Source organism: Aotus nancymaae, unplaced genomic scaffold, assembly GCF_030222135.1.
Source record: "Aotus nancymaae isolate 86718 unplaced genomic scaffold, 86718_ANA_hifiasm-v0.15.2.pri h1tg000064l_1, whole genome shotgun sequence".
Classification (NCBI taxonomy): Eukaryota; Metazoa; Chordata; class Mammalia; order Primates; family Aotidae; genus Aotus; species Aotus nancymaae.
In genome coordinates this window covers 16,353,825-16,373,835 of record NW_026988479.1, presented here as the reverse complement: position 1 = coordinate 16,373,835, position 20,011 = coordinate 16,353,825, and the positions used below count along the sequence as shown (strand labels likewise).

General features: G+C 44.4%; 1 protein-coding gene and 1 pseudogene across 7 annotated transcripts in view; both read right to left on the bottom strand.

Annotated features, from left to right (window-relative positions):
* LOC105725069 (protocadherin gamma-C4) overlaps positions 1-20,011 on the bottom strand; it is a 174,714-nt gene that overhangs the window by 145,940 nt on the left and 8,763 nt on the right. Inside the window, exons 1-2 of one of the 7 annotated variants that reach the window (XM_012465259.3) lie at positions 9,951-12,793; positions 9,259-9,311 (exon numbers count right to left, since the gene is read on the bottom strand). The exons of 2 other annotated variants lie outside the window; for them this stretch is intronic. In XM_012465259.3, coding sequence (XP_012320682.2) covers positions 9,276-9,311; positions 9,951-12,371 — 2,457 coding nt within the window. In that variant the 5' untranslated portion in view covers positions 12,372-12,793 and the 3' untranslated portion in view covers positions 9,259-9,275. Of the gene's footprint in view, positions 1-399; positions 4,545-4,568; positions 7,985-9,258; positions 9,312-9,950; positions 12,794-14,860; positions 18,414-20,011 lie in introns of those variants that run through there. 4 more of the 7 variants (XM_064366426.1, XM_012464733.2, XM_012464107.3 and 1 more) reach the window with 4 other exon arrangements.
* LOC110567046 (small nuclear ribonucleoprotein G-like) lies at positions 7,680-7,970 on the bottom strand (annotated as a pseudogene).

The following is a 20,011-nucleotide window of genomic DNA, read 5'->3' as shown; positions in this document are numbered from 1 at the left end:
TCTACACATTATCCTTTCAAAACACTTTCACTAATGGTGTCTAGGCAGATATTCAAAAGAGAACAAATACATCTAACAATCTGAGTTAATGAAACTTCTCTTCTATTAATAGAACTGCAGTTCCAATATAACAAAATCCTTGGGTAAAATGATTATATTTTACCACTTTCTTTGAAGGTATTTGTTTCACTTAAGTCTGCAGATATCAACTAGATTTCCCAAAACAATTTAAAAACAAATGGAGAAAGTATAAATTATCAAATAAAATAAAATTAATCTCCAATACAGCAAATAACATTCCACTATTTATGTAGCTAGCTGATTTTGAATATGACAGAAAAATGAAAGAGGAAGCAAATTAAAATGTTCCAGTCATCCTCATCGAAAGAGAAAACTAACCTGAACTCGTCGTTCTTCTTTGTTTGCATCTACCTCATCCGATATCAGAAGAGGCTCGCTTTTCTCACAACTCTCTTCACTAAGGAGTGTGTCTGCATAGTTGGGCTGGGGGAAGATCAGGTGACTCTTCCTCGAGTCTGCGGTGAGGGAGACCTCATGGGAATAGGTCTTCAGGAAAGCCTGAACCCCATCCATGCCCACAAAGTGTGAGGCGGGCACACCTGCCAACCTGCTGCCTTCAGACTGAAGCAGGTGTGACTTGTGCCAGCGCCTCAGCCTGAGCACCAGCAGCACGATGACGAAGGCTAGGAAGACACAAGAGACTGCAGCCACTGCCACCACAAGATAGAATGTGAGGTCCAAATCCTCAGGGTCAGTGGGGGTCTTAATGCTGCCTAGGTCACCCAGGATGTCAGGGATTCTGTCGGCCACAGCCATGGTGAGCGTGACAGTGGCCGAAAGAGGGGGCTGGCCGTGGTCTTCGACGGCCATCACGAGGCTCTGCTTGAGCGAGTCTCTATCCAGCAGGGCCCGCGCCGTGCGCACCTCACCTGTGTGCAGCCCGACCGTGAAGAGTCCAGGCTCGCTGGCCTTAAGCAGGCGGTAGGACAGCCAGGCATTCTGGCCTGAATCTTTGTCCACCGCCACCACCTTGGTCACCAGGTAGCCAGGTTCTGCAGAGCGGGGTGCCAGCTCCAAGCCGGTGGAACCGTCTGTGGGGAGGGTGGGGTACAGGATCTCGGGCGTGTTGTCGTTCTGGTCCAGCACGAACAGGATCAGCGACACGTTGCTGCTAAGTGGAGGGTTCCCATTGTCGCTGGCTGTAACCCACAGCTGTAGTTCTCTCAACTGCTCATAGTCAAAGGATCTCAGTGCATACAGGACACCAGTGTCAGAGTTAATGGAGACATAGGAGGACAAGGGCACCCCCTGAAATGTATCTTCAGTCAGGGAGTAGGTGATTCGAGCGTTGTCACCGCTGTCGGGGTCATGGGCCATCACAGAGAAGATAGAGACACCTCTGGGGTTGTTTTCTGGGAGGGAGGTGGAGTAGGAGGCTTGAAGGAAGTTGGGTGGATTGTCATTGACATCTGCCACTTTCAATGGGATGTGGTTTACTGTAGAGAGTGGTGGGGTTCCATGGTCAATGACGGTTAAAGTGATATTATAATCTGAAGTCTCTTCTCTGTCCAGGTGTCTAGTTGTTAATAGGTGATAGTAATTGTCAACTGACTTTTCCAATTTAAAAGGCAGGTTTCTAGGAATAGAACATGCAATCTCACCATTTTCTCCAGAATCATCATCATGTACGCTAAACAGCGCGATTACAGTTCCGGGAAGGCAGTCTTCAGAGAGGGAACTGGTGAGAGAGGTGAGGATCACTTCGGGGGCATTGTCATTCACGTCCTGTACTGTGATCAGCACCTTAGCGCTGGCAAGAAGAGCGCCTCCATCCTGAGCTACCACTTCCATGAAGTAGAATCTGGATTCTTCATAGTCCAGTGATTGTATAGTTGAGATTTCCCCCAGGTTGGAATCAAGTTGGAAAGTCTCTGAAATTTTGTCTTCTTCATTGCGAAAAGAGTAGGTCAGTTTCCCATTTATTCCCTCATCTGGATCCGTGGCGGTTAGCGTGAGCAGCCGAGTGCCCACAGGTATGTTCTCTGGAACACTCACGCTGTACTCGGATCGAGTGAACAGGGGAGCATTGTCGTTTGCGTCGAGGACCACAACACGGATGTGCGCGGTGCCGGAGAGTACCGGGTCTCCGCCATCTAAAGCTGTGAGTAGGAGGTCATGAACAGTCTCTTTCTCGCGGTCTAGGGACTGTTCCAACACCAGCTCCGGATACTTTTGTCCATCAGTTCCGCTTACCACATCCAGAGAGAAATACAGATTGGAGCTGAGCTGGTAACTCCGGAGGGAGTTCACACCCACATCCGCATCGCGCGCGAAGGGAAGCACTAAACTGGTTCCTGCAGCCGCATTTTCATTAACTTTTACTTGTAACTCTTCATCCCGGAAACGGGGGCAGTTGTCATTAATATCGATTATTTCGACTTCTACTCCATAAATTTTCATTTTATTCTCAACCAAGATGTTAAAGTTCACCACACACAGCGGGCTCTGAGCGCAGAGCTCCTCCCGGTCTATCCTGCTCGCGGTGACCAAGCTGCCGCTTTGCGGGTTCAGGGCGAAAAGCTGCGTCCTACCTCGGGAGACGATGCGGACTCCGCGGTCTTCCAGCTCCCGGGGCTCCAGCCCAAGGTCCTTGGCGATGTTGCCGACGAAGGAGCCTTTGTCCAGCTCCTCTGGCACCGAGTAGCGGATCTGCCCGGATCCTGGCTCGCACAACGTCCCCAGGAGCGTGAAAAGCAGCACCAGCTCTCCGCAGCCCCAGCGCCTCGGTGGACTCCTCATTGTCTTCTCTCGGCCCAATTTTCTCCTAGTCCTGTTTCAGCCCGTTGCTTCCTTATTTATCTAAAGCTGATGGGTACATATTCCCTGACGAAAATTGGAGTGGAGGGTTGGCTTTTCGTAGGAGCTTGTCTGGTCTGTGCGTGTTTAGTATGGAGGGAGCAGAGTCGGGTCACCGCTGCGGCTTCTTTCCCACTTTGGTCAACAGCGACGCTCAGAGTCCTAACAAGTTACTACACCAAATTCCATTTTTATTTCTCCTAAGTTTAGTTATATTTTTATTTCTAACAATGTTGCTGTATCCTTAATGATTAACTGTGTAGCATTGTTTATGATAGTTACGCTTAAATTCTGAAACAGCAAGAATTCCACAATCCCTGAGATCAATATGATTATTAGATTCCAATACATTACAAAAGTTTTATTTAATTCACCATTGAGCCTATGTCCTTTATTTACCTCTTACCTATATTTAGTCCATTAAATTAGGATGTTCAAATTCTTACCTTTGTAGGATTCCAGATTTCACCTTTTTATTAGGATACATTTATAAAAACATGCTTAAGACTGCCAAGGAAACAAATCCAGTTCTTAATGCACCTTTCCAAAAAGGCCTACTGATTTATGTAAGTTGTATTAGCTGTCATATGCAGAAATAAAGATCTTTGTTACTTGTGAGGACTTTCAGAAAGTTTCTGCACCATCTCAGACAGCGTTTGAGTTGGGTTAACTATGCATTTTTATGTTTTTCTATTTCCACATTCAAATATTTGTAGTTCCAGTGACAATCAGTATAGCAACTGTGGAGAATGGGGCTTTATTTTATCATCCATGCAGGAAAGCATGACCAGATACTTATCATCGAGCAGCACTGAGTGGCCTTTCTATGTTGAGACAGATATTTAATGCTATAATCTCTATACGGCAACAGAAATAGAAAAACTTCATGATTGAAAAAAATAGACATTTCAGAAAGTCATTTTATTTAATGACACTTTCATAGAAAAGTAAGAAAATAAAAAATTCTATATAATTAGGAAATTCAAAAGCAAAGTTTTAAGTAATATTTGGTAGAAAATGATATGAGCATAGGTTGTACGATTTTTCTCAATGTGCAATTTTTCTCAAGAGCAATTTGTTAATATGCATGTTAGAGAATGATTTCTCACATTTGTTAACTGCACTCTTTGTAGCAGACACCTCAGACCTCAAACATTGCCTATCCTTTAAAAATAGATTTGTGATTCCAAGACATTTAGCTTATTGAATCTTGGTCTTCAAGTCAATGGGACAATGTCCCTGTGGTTAACAAGTCATGCCATTATATAAAAGTCTTTCTTCTTTGGTTCCCAATTTCCAAGAACTAGTAAAATGAGGACTCTCTTTACTCTGAAGTACTATGGTTCTAAGAGGAAGTAAAACTAAAATTTGAATAACAAAGAGCCTGAATGTGAAAGAAATTGCTTAAAATCCCAATAGTAACAAACATTCAGAGAGAAGTAGTGTAAAGATGAGGAAGAAAACGAAATACAGTGCAGAATCTCATGCAGTAAAGGTTTGCAATTATGGTAAATAAATCTCACACTTCAGACAGAAAACTCTTAAAATTCAGTTAGATAAGATTAAGATAATTAAGGCACAACATTGACCAAATCTAACTCACAAATATGCAATGGAACTTCCTACCCAAGTTAGGTGATTTGCTAAGAAGCAATAAAACCAGAAGTGAAAATAAATGAATTAAAGCTCACCTTTAAACTAGTATCTGAGGGAAAGGGGACCCCAGCGTCTCCACGATTTGCTATTCGTTCCCAAGAGGCATTGTCACAGAGGAGATCTTGTGCGGAAGCCACTTCCGGGGTCACGTTGAGAAAATTAAACTCTGTCTTGGCTGTTTGTGAGGCAACACACAGATTGTAGGAATAGGGCAATGTTCCCTCACTGTAATTGGGGAGAACCCCAGGTCCAGGCTTGGAGCTGAGACCAGGCTGAAAGCAGCCCCAATCGTCTGCCCTGGAAGAGCGCCGCAGACGCAGGGAGATTGCCAGAATCACCGCGAGGAGAAAGAGCACAGAGATCAAGGCCAAGGCCACCACCAGGTAAAACTGCAGTTCTGCCTGAGGGTCAGAGGGCTCTGGGGGGTCGCTGAGGTCTGGCAATACCTCCTGCAGGCTATCCGCGAAGATTAGGTGCAGCGTGGCGGTGGCGGAGAGTGGCGGCTGTCCTCCATCACGCACGGCGACCAGCAGGCGCTGGCGGGCCGCGTCCCTGTCGCCCAAGGCACGCGCTGTGCGTACCTCACCCGTGCGCAGCCCTAGGCTGAAGAGCCCGGGCTCGCTGGCCTGCAGCACGTGGTAGGACAGCCAAGCGTTGTGTCCCGAGTCTGCGTCCACCGCCACTACCTTGGTCACCAGGTAGCCGGGCTCTGCGGCGCGTGGCACCATATCGAAGAGCGCGGAGCCATCGGCCCCCAGCGCGGGGTACAGCACCCGCGGCGCATTGTCATTGAGGTCGCCCACTAACACGCGCAGGCTCACATTGGCGCTGAGCGCAGGCGAGCCGTGGTCGCGGGCCTGCAGCGTGAGCTCGAAGGCGCGCAGCTGCTCATGATCGAATCCGCGCTGAGCGACCACCACCCCGCTCTGCGCGCTCACTGACACGTAGGATAAAAGCTCCTGTGGCTCCAGGTCGCTCGCTACAATAGAGTAGGAAACTTGGCCATTGGGGCCCAAGTCAGGGTCAGAGGCACTGATTTGAGCGACAGAGGCGCCAGGAGGATTGTTCTCTGGCACGTGAACCATGTAGGATTTCTGCTGGAAAACAGGTGCATTATCATTGACGTCGGAGATGTGCAGGGTGACAATTATGCTGGAGGAGAGGGGCGGCTTGCCCCCGTCAGTGGCTGTGATGGTGAGATTGTATTCCGGGGTCTCCTCCCGGTCCAGGGCGCCATCTGTCAGTAGTTTGTAATAGTTCTTTGAGGAAGATTTCAAAATAAACTTGGCATTTCCCAACACTTGGCAGTAAACTTCTCCATTTTCTCCAGAGTCTCTGTCTCTCGTTTTTATCAAGGCGATGATTGTTCCTGGTGGCGAATCTTCTGGTAAGGGAGTAAATATTGAAGTCACAATAACTTCAGGTGCACAATCGTTCTCATCAAGAATTTCAACTTGGATAATGCAGTGGGCTGCTAGATCTCCAGGATCTTTTGCTTCGATACTCAGAGTGTAACTATTTGCAATCTCAAAATCCAAATCATCCTTTGTCGTGATTTCTCCTGTTTTTTCATTTAAGTTAAAAAAGTGTTTCACTTGTTCGTCCACATTATGAAAGGAGTAGGTGATCTCCGCATTTATGCCTTCATCCTCGTCAGTGGCCGTCACTTGAAGCACAAAGAAACCTGGGGGCACGTCCTCCCTCAGGGTGACCCTGTACACATCCTGGCTGAACACCGGAGGGTTATCGTTGGCATCTGTGACTTGGATTCGGATTTGGGTCGTGCCACTTTGAGGTGGGTCTCCACCATCCAAAGCTGTGAGGATCAGTTGATGGAAAATGTGCTCTTCTCTGTCCAGAGAATGTTTTAGAATTAACTCAGGATATTTACGTCCATCTGGAGTCTGTTTCTCAGCGAGATCAAAGTACTCGTTGTCATTAAGGTGGTATCTTTGTAGTGAATTAGGACCAACATCTGAATCCAGGGCTGGGTCAAGTGGAAATGTTGTACCTGGCTTAGTGGATTCGACAATTTTTAAATCAATCTTACTCTGTTTGAATAGCGGGGTATTATCATTTATATCCTGCACAATTACTGCTATGTGGAAAATATTTAGCGGGTTTTCAGCGACAGTGTCGAAATCCAGAATGCACAGAGGCTGCTTCCCACATATCTGCTCTCGGTCTATTCTGTCACCCACAAGTAAGTTCCCGCTGTCTGGGTTTACTGTGAAATATTCTTTCTCCGCGCTAATCCGCAGCTTTCGGGCCGGCAAGTCCCGGACGCTGAGCCCCAGATCCTTGGCGACATTTCCTACGACAGAGTTTTTGGCTAGCTCCTCTGGAATTGAATAGCGGATCTGGTCTGGGAGAGCTCCGGGAAACAAAGACAAGAGGAAGGGCAACAGTACCTGCAGCCACTGCACCAGCCTGCGCCTCCCTGCGCTCGCCTTCATCCTCTGTCTCCCTCGGGCTCCCTTTGCTCCTTTGCCCATAGGAGAAATAAGCCTTACGTGGATGGCAGAATCCGGGCTAAGCCGTCCGTAGATGGCAGAATCCGGGCTACGGTTTCTTTTCCTGCTTTTGTTTTCTGTTTCCAAATCTATACTGGCCTCCTCTGTGTGGTTGGTTTATGCAGGAAGTTCCCCTCTAAGAGACTCCCAAACGCTTCTCTGCTATCTTCTCTTTGTTCTTTTGACCGACAGCGACGCTCAGAGGTTTCCTCAGGAAACTGCACCAAAGACTTGTAAATGTTTGCTAAGAACTTTTTTCTTTTTTCTTTTTTTTAATTTATAAAGTCTCAATTTGTTTTTAAATAGGTGAAAAATTCATATAGTTCCAAATTCAAAAGGTGCATTCAGCATAGGTTTTTCACTGCTTTTATCCCGGCTTTTGATGAGGAGAAATGCTTTCACAGGGGAAATGAGTATTAATGTTTCTTGGGTATCCTTCCAGAGACATGTTTTGTATAGCGCAACAGATTTTTATAAATGTTCTGTCTCTCTTTTTTATTTTGACTGTTACAAAAGTTTATTTAACAAAAAGTCTAATATGAAAATGTACATGACTTAATTTTTACATCATAGTAAAACAGGCCCTATGGAGAGAGGACATGGGTTTCTCCGCTGAACAGCCATTATTTATACTCATTCCAAGGCTTCTAACATGATGATACTATTTCCTCATATTACCACCATTCCAATATTGTTCTATTGTCCGCTAGTCGCCATCTCCACACATTCATCTATCACAAGATTCATAAAGGGATCAAATCCCCGCAATATTCCTTGGACATGTCTGCCACCATTTAACTTCAATGATAACTTCTTGTCCATAAATTTTTTCAACTCGAGAGGGTGAGCTTTGCTCATGATGGCTACTCTGCAGGTACACAGAGCTCTGTCTCCCTTTTTTACACTAATGTAAGCATACAACATACCATGATCTGCACATTGCTTCTTTATTTGTTATATCTTAAAGATTGTATCAGTACACAGAGAGCTTTTCCTAGGCTACTAGATAACTATATTATGAACTCCACAATATGAATATACAACAATTTGTTTAATCAAAATTGTTATTTGCTAAAAGAAATCCACTGCCCATTCTAACAAAAACATCTTTTTAAAAAAATTTAATTTTAGGTTATAAATTATCTGCTGTTTTCCTAGACCTTTAAAACATGGGCCACTCTCATTCTGGAATATATTCCTAATGCCATGTGAATATGCTTAACAGAGTTTCAGGCCAATTGAGCATTTCCAAATTATATTTTATGGCTTAATTACTTTAAACAATCTCTCCTCAGATGTGAGTTGTCTCTCAACATTCACTTGTTATTTCCACTTCCTGCTCCCCAAGCCAGGTAACTGCGTCATATCATATTCCAGTTTACTCTATGTATTGAACCAGAACTTTCTATGAATACAAAACCATGTAGAAACTAAAACTCTCCTTTGTAAGTCAAACTGAGACATATTCCACAGTCTATCGCTCCAACTTTCAGTTATCAAATTACACTAATTTGTATAAGCATATGCATTCATGAATTTTGAATTAACTCACAGAACTAAATGAAAGCACAAAGAACAAAAGAGTTGCATATGCCCTAAACACAAAATATTTTCCCCCATATAAAATAATCCCAGAACCACATGGCGAAATATCTGAAAGCAATTTGTAGGAATAGGGATGAGGCCAACTTACTAAGCAGCACAAATCATGTCAGTCCAGAACCCAAGTTACTCAACCTTTGCCAGAGGTTCACATGATGAAAAGAGAAAAGTCTCCAGAAACTTACGTTTTCTTTCAAAATCAAGAAAGTCTCAATAGTGACATCATGATAGATGATTTTAAAATTATTAAAGTTACTCCTACAGTTTACTTAAATATGAGTGAAATTAACTGGGAAAAATTTCTGATAATCACAGGAGTGCACCAAAGGAATCACCCATAGTCACTGCTAGTGCATCTCAGAACAGCAACAATAAAATGTTTGAAATATACCAGTCCATTGGGAACATATCCTGTTAAAGTTGGATCTAAAAGTTAAACTCATAAATCGCCAGTATTTTTAAATTGACATTTTCTAATTATAATGCAAAATACCCTTTCAAGGAAGGAAAAGTAAACTTCAGGCAAAGCATGTACTGTGTAAAAACAGGAAATTAAAAAACCCTCAGTCCAGAGCCAACAATAACTTCATGAGAAGGAGTAATGTAAATGTGAATTTACACAGTCACCTATTTCACAGGTCTCTTGTATCTTTTCAGTAACACCTAAGGGAAAAGACATTTATTTATTTATTTATTTTTATTTTTATTTTTATTTTACTTTTTTGGAGACAGAGGATTGTTCTGTTGCCCAGGCTGGAGTACAGTGGTGTCATCTCAGCTCATTGCAACCTCCGCCTCCCAGGTTCAAACAATTCTCATGCCTCAGCCTCTCAGGTAGCTGGGACTACAGGCACTCCAGGCACACACCGCCATGCCTGGCTAATTTTTGTATTTTAGTAGAGACTGGGTTTCACCATGTTGCCCAAACTGGTCTTGAACTCCTGAGCTCAGGCAATCCACCCTCCTCAGACTCCCAAAGTGCTAGGATTACAGGTGTGAGCCACCATGCCCAGCTGGGAAAAGGAAATTTAAGGAAATGAGGTGGCTTACAGTTGTAAAATTAGAAAATTCTGGTTGAAACTACAACTGAATGAAGACCAAAAAGGATAACTAATAAACAACATTTTTTGTGTAGTAAATACTATTGATAATTATTGAAAGGTCATCCACCACTCCTCTTTAATGCAATAAAACATTAAAAGAGGTGCCATTATTTGATATATTACATATATAATTGCAGACATTTACACAACTCTGTGTCTATATTTCAGCATGGTATGATCTATTATAAGATTGACTCACCTGAAGATTAGGGTCTCCTTTTGTTTCAAGTAAATCCTGAGTTATCAGAAGAGGCTCACTTTTCTCACAGCTCTCCTGGCTGATGAGCGTGTCTGCATAGTTGGGCTGGGGGAAGATCAGGTGACTTTTCCTCGAGTCCGCCGTGAGGGAGACCTCGTGGGAATAGGTTTGCAGGAAAGCCCGAACCCCGTCCATGCCTACAAAGTGGGAGGCAGGCACACCCGCCAACCTGCTGCCTTCAGACTGAAGCAGGCGTAACTTGTGCCAGCGTCTCAGCTTGAGTGCTAGAAGCACCATGACAAAAGCCAGGAAGATGCAGGAGACAGCGGCTACTGCCACCACGAGATAGAGTGTGAGGCCTGAGTTGTCTGGGTCTGCTGAAGGCTTGAGGCTGCCCAAGTCAGCCAGGACATCTGGGATGCTGTCGGCCACAGCCACAGTGACTGTGACAGTGGCCGATAGAGGGGGCTGGCCATGGTCCTGGACGACCAGTACCAGGATCTGCTTAAGCGCGTCTCTGTCCAGCAGGGCCCGCGCCGTGCGCACCTCGCCTGTGTGCAGCCCCACTGCAAACAGTCCCGGCTCGCTGGCCTTGAGCAGGCGGTAGGACAGCCAGGCATTCTGGCCTGAGTCTTTGTCCACTGCCACCACTTTGGTCACCAGGTAACCAGATTCTGCAGAGCGGGGCGCCAGCTCCACGCCAGTGGAGCCATCTGTGGGGAAGGTGGGGTACAGGATCTCAGGGACATTGTCATTCTGGTCCAGCACAAAGAGGCTCAGTGACACATTGCTGCTGAGTGGAGGGTCTCCACTGTCACTGGCTGTCACCAGTAGCTGCAGGTCTCTAAACTGCTCATAATCGAAGGAGCGAAGTGCATACAGGATCCCAGTGTTGGAGTTGATGGAGACATAGGAGGACAGGGGTGCACCCTGGAAGGTGTCTTCGGCCAGGGAGTAAGTGATTCGGGCATTGTCACCACTGTCGGGGTCTTGAGCAGTCATAGATAAGATGGAGGCTCCTCTGGGGTTGTTTTCAGAAATGTAGGCAGAATAGGAAGCATGAGGGAAAATAGGTGGGTTGTCATTGATGTCCGTCACCTGCAGTGAAATATGAGTTTCTGTAGATAGTGGAGGATTTCCCTGGTCAGTGGCAGTTACAGTGATGTTATATTCTGAGACTTCTTCCCTGTCCAGTGTTGTGTGTGTCAACAACCGATAATAATTTCCATAGGTCTTTTCAAGTGTGAATGGTAGATTATCTGGAATAGAACATGTGACGAGGCCATTCCCTCCTGAGTCACTGTCATGCACATTGAAAAGTGCAATTACTGTACCCGGGGAAGAAGTTTCCTGGACTGAGCTGGTGAGAGATGTAACTGTGACTTCTGGAGCATTGTCATTTACATCCAGAATGGTCACGAGTACCTTGCTTCTCGCTCGGAGACCAGGCCCATCATGCGCTTCCACATCTATGTCATAGAATCCAGAGTCCTCATAATCTAGATCCCCCAATATTGTTATATCCCCACTCAGAGGATTCAACTGGAATAGCTGGGATATTTTGTCTCTTACTTTCCGGAAAGAATATGTCACTTCTCCATTGGCTCCTTCATCTGTATCAGTGGCTTTTACAGTGAGTAGCCGGGTGCCTATAGGAACGTTCTCACGAACACTTACGTGGTACTCGGACTGAGAGAACACGGGAGCATTATCGTTGATATCCACAACTATTATGAGAATCCTGGCCGTGCCAGAGCGAACAGGGTCACCTCCGTCGAAGGCGGTGAGAACCAGGTGATGAACCGCCTCTTCCTCGCGATCTAGAGCGCGTTCCAGCACCAGCTCTGGGTACTTAATCCCATCGGCCCCGCTTTGCACATCCAGGGAAAAGTGACCGTTTGCGTTGAGCTGGTAACCCTGCAGGGAGTTTACCCCTACATCCTGATCAAAAGCTTCAGGAAGAGGAAATCTTGTCCCAGGATTTTCATTTTCAGCAACTTTTATTTCCCTCTGTTCTGTCCCAAAACTGGGCGGGTTATCATTAATGTCGATTATTTCCACCTCTACCCGCAAAATCTTCACTGTATCTTCTAGGAGAATCTCCAGGTTTGTCACACAGTTTGGAGATCTGTCGCAGAGCTCCTCCCGGTCTATCCTGCCCGCGGTGACCAAGCTGCCACTGCGTGGGTTCAGGGCGAAAAGCTGTGTCCTACCTCTGGAGACGATGCGGACTCCGCGCTCCGCCAGCTCCCGGGGCGCCAGCCCCAGGTCCTTGGCGATGTTGCCCACCGCTGAGCCTTCTTCCTGCTCCTCAAACACCGAGTAGCGGATCTGTTCGGCCCTGATTTCCCCCACAGCCCCCAGGAGAAGGCAGATCTGGAGCAGCCGGGTGCGGTCCGGGCGAATAGGAGGCGCCGCCATTACAACCCCGCCGCGGAGTCGCCTGTGCTTCGGTTTTCCCTCTGTGGAGGCTTGAGGAGCCCCAGGAGCTTCTGGGTCCAAAATAAAGTGTATTCACAGCCGGAGATCTCAGGGCTTCAGCTTGGAGCTTTCAAAAAGCTCCAGGACCAGTGCTTTGTGCTGCAGAGATCTTGTGATTCTGATTAAATTTCTGGTTTGTCTTTTCCCCCGATTGGTGAACAGCGACACCCAGAGTCTTAACCTGTTCTGCAATTTATTCTTGGTAAATAAAGTATATTTTTTATACTTTTCTATTCCTATTTTTCCAAGATAATAAAAGTCAAATTCCTGTTTTTGATTTGCAATAAAAATTCAAGGATAATCCAAATCTTCCTGTACAATAAACTTCATAAAATTATTTATTTTCTTAGAGAAAATATGACTTTTTTTCTCTTTTTTTTTTTTTTTTTTGGCTAAGAATGTTCTCTCCCTCTTTTCAGTTTTCACATTATTCATCCCCACAGCCCATTCTCGGTACAGAACATGGTGTGAGGGACATATTTATCCCTCCTAAAGATAAAGGTGGACTTGAAAAATGGAGGAGAGAGATAGGTGAAAAGACAGTGGGACAGGAGCTTGGAGGTCCGGCTTTAGTCCCAATTTATGCAGTAACAAGTTTCCTCCCATGAGTTGACCCTCTAGAACCTGGGGCAATGCTTCAATTCCCTTGCAATAAACCCACCTACTGTTCAAGGGTTAGCCTTACCCCTGTACAAATGAGATTGGCAAATATGATAACAGGTTTGGGAAGAGAATTTGCTCATTAATTTTGTATTTAGTAGATTTTTAGCCACAAGCTATACATATGACTATCTTGTTCACAATGTGTCCTCAATCTTTAGAACTACACTTCTCACAGAGTAGTACATTCCATGAAACCTTTTGTTTCATGAAACCTTTCAACGTTTCAGGAATGACCAGTTCAAATGCAGAGCCTAAAATAATAGGTAAATAATTCTGATCTTAAAAATAAAAAAAGAAATAAAAAGAAAAAGACTGAAGCGCTATAAAGTGCAGATAATAGTTTGTAATTTTTTCACATGACACATTCAGTATTACTTTACTATAATTCCTAACTTTAATTTAGCTCTCATCTTAGAAATAACCAGTAAAAGGAAATGTTTAGGTAGCTGAACATGGACTATCATTACATGTGCCATCACTTTCTTGCTTATGAATATTTAGAGTAATTTACTAATCTGAGAAAATTTGAGATAAAGCAGTACGCCAGTTCTTAAGCTTATTTCTGACTTAACAATAGCAGTAGAAATGACTCATGCAAATGTGCATTAGCTATACAGAATTTAAAAACCCTCAGACTTCGAGTAGATTAAAGGTGTTTTTCACAATCTCAAAGACCTCATAAACTGCAGATGACTAAGAGGTGAAATAAGATGTTTGGAAATAAATCTGACAGTATGCATTAAAAACTCTCAAAATGTTTATAGATTTAACTCATTCCTCAGAAATCTATACTCAAGAAACGAAGTATGGAAAATGCTTTGTAAACCCAAATGTTCATTACATTCCTTGTTTCAATAGAGACAAAACAGAAAGAGCATAAAAATAAATAACTAAAGAATGGTTAAGAAAATTGTGAAATATCATTGACTGAAATTATAGAGTGGGAATAATACTGACCCAAAGTTAGTGATACAAATGTAAAATTGGACAAATATCTGCTACTCGTGATGAGACAATCATTAAGAGTCTTAATGATTGGAAGGCTGTGTTAAATATACATGTTGCTGCAAAAAGATAAATTAGAATGTAATTGATGAAGATGAACATAAATTTTAACTTGGGTGGGAAGAACTATAAATACATTTATAAAGAGCTAAGAATAAGATGACTTGAAAATATAGTATCACACATGAACTAAGAAAAGGCACTGCTATCACTAAAGGTGTTAACATCTACGAAAAAGGTCCTTTTAGCAATATTTGCCAACCATACAGAAAGGTCAACAGTAAAGACTGAAAATTAAATTGCCAAGAATACTGAACAAACAAGAAAGCAATCTCCACCTATGTAACACACCCCTCTCCCACTAGATACCATCACTAGAACAACGAAAGACAACCAAAATTACTTATGCACCAGTGAGAAGAAAATGCAATATATAATTTTTTTTTGAGACAGGGTTTCACTCTCATTGCCCAGGCTGGAGTGCAGTGGTATGCTCTTATCTCACTACAACCTCCCGGGCTCAAGCGATCCTCCTGTCTCAGCCTCTTGAGTAACTGGGACCACAGGCGCATGCCACCTCACCCAGCTAATTTTTGTTTTTTTAGTAGAGATGGGGTTTCACCATGTTGGCTCTGCTGGTCTCAAACTCCCTACCTCAAGTGATCCATCTGCCTCAGCCTGGTTAAGTGCTGGGATTAAAGGCTTGAACCATTACGCCGGACTGCAATATATAAAATTCAAATAGATATGCAGAAACTCACGTGAGAAGAAAAAGAAGGGTCACAAGCGATTTCGTGATCTTCATTACTGGCACATACAACCATAGAAGGATCATCACACAGCAGATCCTGAGGGGGAGCCATTTCCGGTGTCAGGTTGAGAAAATTAAACTCTGTCTTTGCAGAATGAGAGGCAACACATAGATTGTAGGAATAGGGCAAAGTTCCCTCGCTGTGGTTGGGAGGCACCCGGCGCCCAGACTTGGAGCACAGACCCGTTTGAAACCAGCCCTCAGTGTCGAGGCTGGCGGAACGTCTCAGGCGCAGGGCGATAGCCAGAATCACTGCGAGGAGAAAGAGCACTGAGATCAAGGCCAAGGCCACCACAAGGTAAAACTGCAGTTCTGCCTGAGGGTCAGAGGGCTCCGGGCGTTCGCTGAGGTCTGGCAATACCTCCTGCAGGCTATCCGCGAAGATTAGGTGCAGCGTGGCGGTGGCGGAGAGTGGCGGCTGTCCTCCATCACGCACGGCGACCAGCAGGCGCTGGCGGGCCGCGTCCCTGTCGCCCAAGGCACGCGCTGTGCGCACCTCACCCGTGCGCAGCCCCAGGCTGAAGAGCCCGGGCTCGCTGGCCTGCAGCACGTGGTAGGACAGCCAAGCGTTGTGTCCCGAGTCTGCGTCCACCGCCACTACCTTGGTCACCAGGTAGCCGGGCTCTGCGGTACGTGGCACCATATCGAAGAGCGCGGAGCCATCGGCCCCCAGCGCGGGGTACAGCACCCGCGGCGCATTGTCATTGAGGTCGCCCACTAACACGCGCAGGCTCACATTGGCGCTGAGCGCAGGCGAGCCGTGGTCGCGGGCCTGCAGCGTGAGCTCGAAGGCGCGCAGCTGCTCGTGGTCGAAGGCGCGCTGCGCGAACACCACCCCGCTCTGCGCGCTCACTGACACGTAGGACAACAGTTCCCGCGGCTCCAGGTTACTGGCCAGAATCGAGTAGGAGACGCTGCCGTTGGGTCCTAAATCCGGGTCAGAGGCGCTGACTTGTGCAACAGAGGCGCCAGGTGGGTTGTTCTCAGCCACATGAACCACGTAGGAGGCCTGATGGAAAACAGGTGCATTGTCGTTGATGTCGGAGATGTGCAGGGTGATGCTTGTCCTGGAGGAAAGGGATGGCTTGCCCTTGTCGGTGGCTATGATTGTGACGTTGTAGTCTGCTGTCTGCTCCCGGTTTAGGGCCCCACCAATTACCAGCTTGTAATAATTCTTTGAGGTGGATTCTAATTTGAAGGGAACTTCTTCCTGAATATAGCATGTCACCATGCCATTTTGCCCAGAATCCTTGTCTCGAACTTTTATGAGGGCTATTACAGTTCCAAGGTCTGAATCCTCCGGAATCTGGTTAGAGAAGGACATTAAAGTCACCTCTGGGGCATTATCATTCTCATCAACAATTTCAATTTGAACATTACAGTGAGCTGTGTGTACTCCTCCATCCTTGGCTTCTACACCCAACACATATCTACTTGTCTCTTCAAAGTCCAATGTGCCATTGGTTGTAATGTCGCCGGTATTTGGATTAAGACTGAAGAAGAGGCTGGTACTTATCGGGGAATTGAGGAAGGCATAGGTGATCTCTGCGTTAATGCCCTCGTCCTGGTCTGTGGCCATCACCCGCAGCACAGAAGTTCCCCAGGGTACGTTTTCTTGGAGGCTAACCCTGTATACATCCTGTGTAAACACAGGAGCATTATCATTGGCATCAGTGACTCGGATCTTGATCTGGGTGGTGCTGCTTAGAGGCGGGTCCCCACCATCCAGGGCAGTCAGGATTAAGCGATGGGAGCTCTGATGTTCCCTGTCCAGAGGTTTTTCCAGCAGTAATTCCGGATATTTACTTCCATCAGGGCTTTCCTTCGTTGACAGAGAGAAGTGTTGATTGGGGTTGATGGTGTATATCTTTAGTGAATTACCTTCCACATCTGCATCTTGCGCAGAATCCAGAGGGAATTTTACCCCGGGTAAGGCTGACTCACAAATTTCTAAGTCAATGTCTTTTGTAATGAAACGTGGTGCGTTATCATTAATATCTTGGATTATAACAACCACGTGGAAAACATTCATTGGGTTTTCAGCAACCGTTTCGAATTCTAGTGCACACTCAAGTTTCCTTCCGCAAATCTTCTCTCGATCTATCCTACCGTTCACTAACAAATCCCCGCTCTCTAAACTAACGTTGAAATAATCCTCTGCACTAACCCGCAGTTTTCGAGCTGCCAACTCCCGGATACTGAACCCCAGATCCTTGGCAAGGTTCCCTACCCGTGAGCCCTTGGCTAGCTCCTCTGGAATCGTATATCGGATCTGCTGGGAGATGGCCCCGCAGAACAAAGACAGCAGAAAGGGAAACAGTACCTGACTTTTCATCCTTTCCGCTTCTCTGGCTCTTCTCTGCATTTCAGGAACTCTCCTCGGAACTTCTTTTCTCTGGGATTGTTTTTAAAAGCAATGACAGCACCCTGGACTTTGGTGATTTGAGTGTAGGACTTATTTGTTAGGCGGTTGAGGGTGCACAGGAGCAGCGTCTGTGCTCTGAGGTGCACCGGACAAAGCAGGAAGGCACCCTGCCTGACGCTCAGGCAGAATTGAGAAGCCTTCACTTCTTTTTGGTCGACAGCGGCGCCCAGAGGTTGTCTTGGAAAACTGCACAGTGCCCAGCTATTTATCCTCAAAGCGCAATCTCTTGAATCTATGTACCCTGTCTTTAATTTGCTGGAAGAAAGCAAATACTCACATTTTCCCCTTTAAATTTCACATTTTCTGGTTTGTCATCATCTCATAAGGGTCTTAATCATTTTGTATTCTTTTTTCATTTAAAAAATTCACAAGGTACACAGCCATTTTTTTTGTTTTGGGGGGCAAAAAAGTCTTCAGTGATTTCACTGCATCTATAAACTCTGGCATGACTGGTGTATCCGAATAAGTGAATGGATAATTTTTATTCGTATTTTTAGTGAACTATAATACTTACCTTTCTTAAATTCATCAGAATAAGTTCCCTTATCTAGTATTTTAAATCTCTTCACATATATGTTATCAATTCAGTAATTCTTTTCAAAGGCAGTTTTTACAAAAAGTAATCACAGCCTTACAGTTATGTTAATATATTTTTCTTCTTTTTAAAATACAGAAGACCTTTCCAGTTAAGTAGGGCAAAGTCTGATATTTGTTAAAAGGGCCAATTTAGCATTAGGGTACACATACTTGCTTTTATAAAGTGGACTCTCATATAAGGTATATTTATTTTTTATGAAAATAGTGTTTCTTTTTATATGAATGTATATGAAATACTCTAGGCTGGGTGCAATGGTCTGTAATCCCAGCACTTTGGGAGGCCAAGGTGGGCAGAACACAAGAGGTCAGGAATTTGAGACCAGCCTGGCCAACATGGTGCAACCCCATCTCTACTAAAAATACAAAAATTAGCTGGGTGTGGTGGCAGGTGCCTGTAACCCCAGCTACTCAGGAGGTTGAGGCAGGAGAATTGCTTGAACTCAGGAGACAGAGGTTGCTGTGAGCCGAGATCATCCCACTGAACTCCAGACTGGGTGACAGAGCAAGACACTGTCTCACAAACATTCTCTATAATGCCAGTTCTCAGCTCCAGCTGACTTATACCATTAATGAGTACAACGAGTTTGACTTGACCACTGGTAAATATTGGAGAGGTATTTAGAGTTCTTACACACCCAATTTTGGAACTAATTCTGTAGTTCCAGGCTTAGAACCAGTCTTGGTTCAAAGCAAATCCCTTTATTTCAAATGCATTACTAAATGAGATCCAACTCAACAGTTTATTCTACTGTTTTGCAGTGCTCACCCATACTCATACTTCAGTCAAAACAGCATATTATCTGTTTTCTTAAGATACCTTTTCTCTTGTTTCCCATGTATCATGCCTTTATACTTTCTGTTTCTTTTATAATGAACTTCTCCTTTCTGTTGTAATGAATTCTTGCCCATTCTTAAAAAAAAAAAAATCCTTCTTAGTGAAAATGGGATGTCTTAGACCTTTCATTACTTGTACCAGTAGGTGGAATTGTATTGGTTCTGTATTCTCAGTGTATTTTCATGACACATATATGACTATGTTTCATATAGAATTCTTAGAAAATTCTCTTTGAGCATCCATATTTCCTCTGGCACTAGCCAATTAATTTTTTTCTCCTTATAGGGGAAGTGATACTAATAGTATAAACTTTTTTTTCCTAAAAATTATATGTCAAAAGTTATGTGCCTTTTTCATTTGAGATAGGGTCTTACTATGTTACCCAAGTAGGTCTCAAGTCCTAGGCTCAGAAGTCCTCCCCTGGCTATGGGCCTTTTAAATTCTGTGATGTATTTGCATGATTGAATGAGAATAAATTTTACTCTGCTTACGGCTTTTGTGTTCTGGCCCTGTTGCCTCATACATTTAACTGTGCCTATTCCTATTGAGGAATATATTAAGGGAGGAATCTATTCTTTTTTTTTGAGTTCTAATAAAATATACTTTGGTCTAATTTTGGATGACTCTCTTATGTGACTTCATGAATGAAAATAATTTCATACATTTAAGAATAAGCCAACAATTTCTGTCTCAAGAAAGTTGTAGAACACGACAAAAGAACGGACTTCTATTCCGTTGTTGGAAGAGATGGTCGGAAATCTCTTGCAGAGGCTAAGACATATTCCTCTACATTCTTTTAATATCCTTCTCAAGGGCAAGAAATACCACTTCAAGGCTCATGATAGTTTAGGTAGGTGAACTTTCCACCCTCAGGCAAAAATGTTGAAATCAATATGAACACACACATAAACATATACTTTAGGCATACGTAACAGGCACTATAGGTAAAACCATTTGACCAGTCTCTATATTTTTATTCTACAATTTTTATGTTATTGAGATGAAAAGAATGACACGCTAGACATGGTGGCTCATGGCTGTAACCTCAGTACTTTGGGAGGCTGATTTCAGACCAGCCTGGGAAACACAGCAAAACTCCATAAAAAAAAAAAACAACACACACACACAGAAAAAAAATTCACAAACAAAAAAATTAGCTGGGTGGGTGGCTTGTGCCTGTAGTCCCAGCTACTCAGGAGGCTGAGGTGGGAGAATCACTTGAGTCTAGGAGGTTAAGGCTGCAG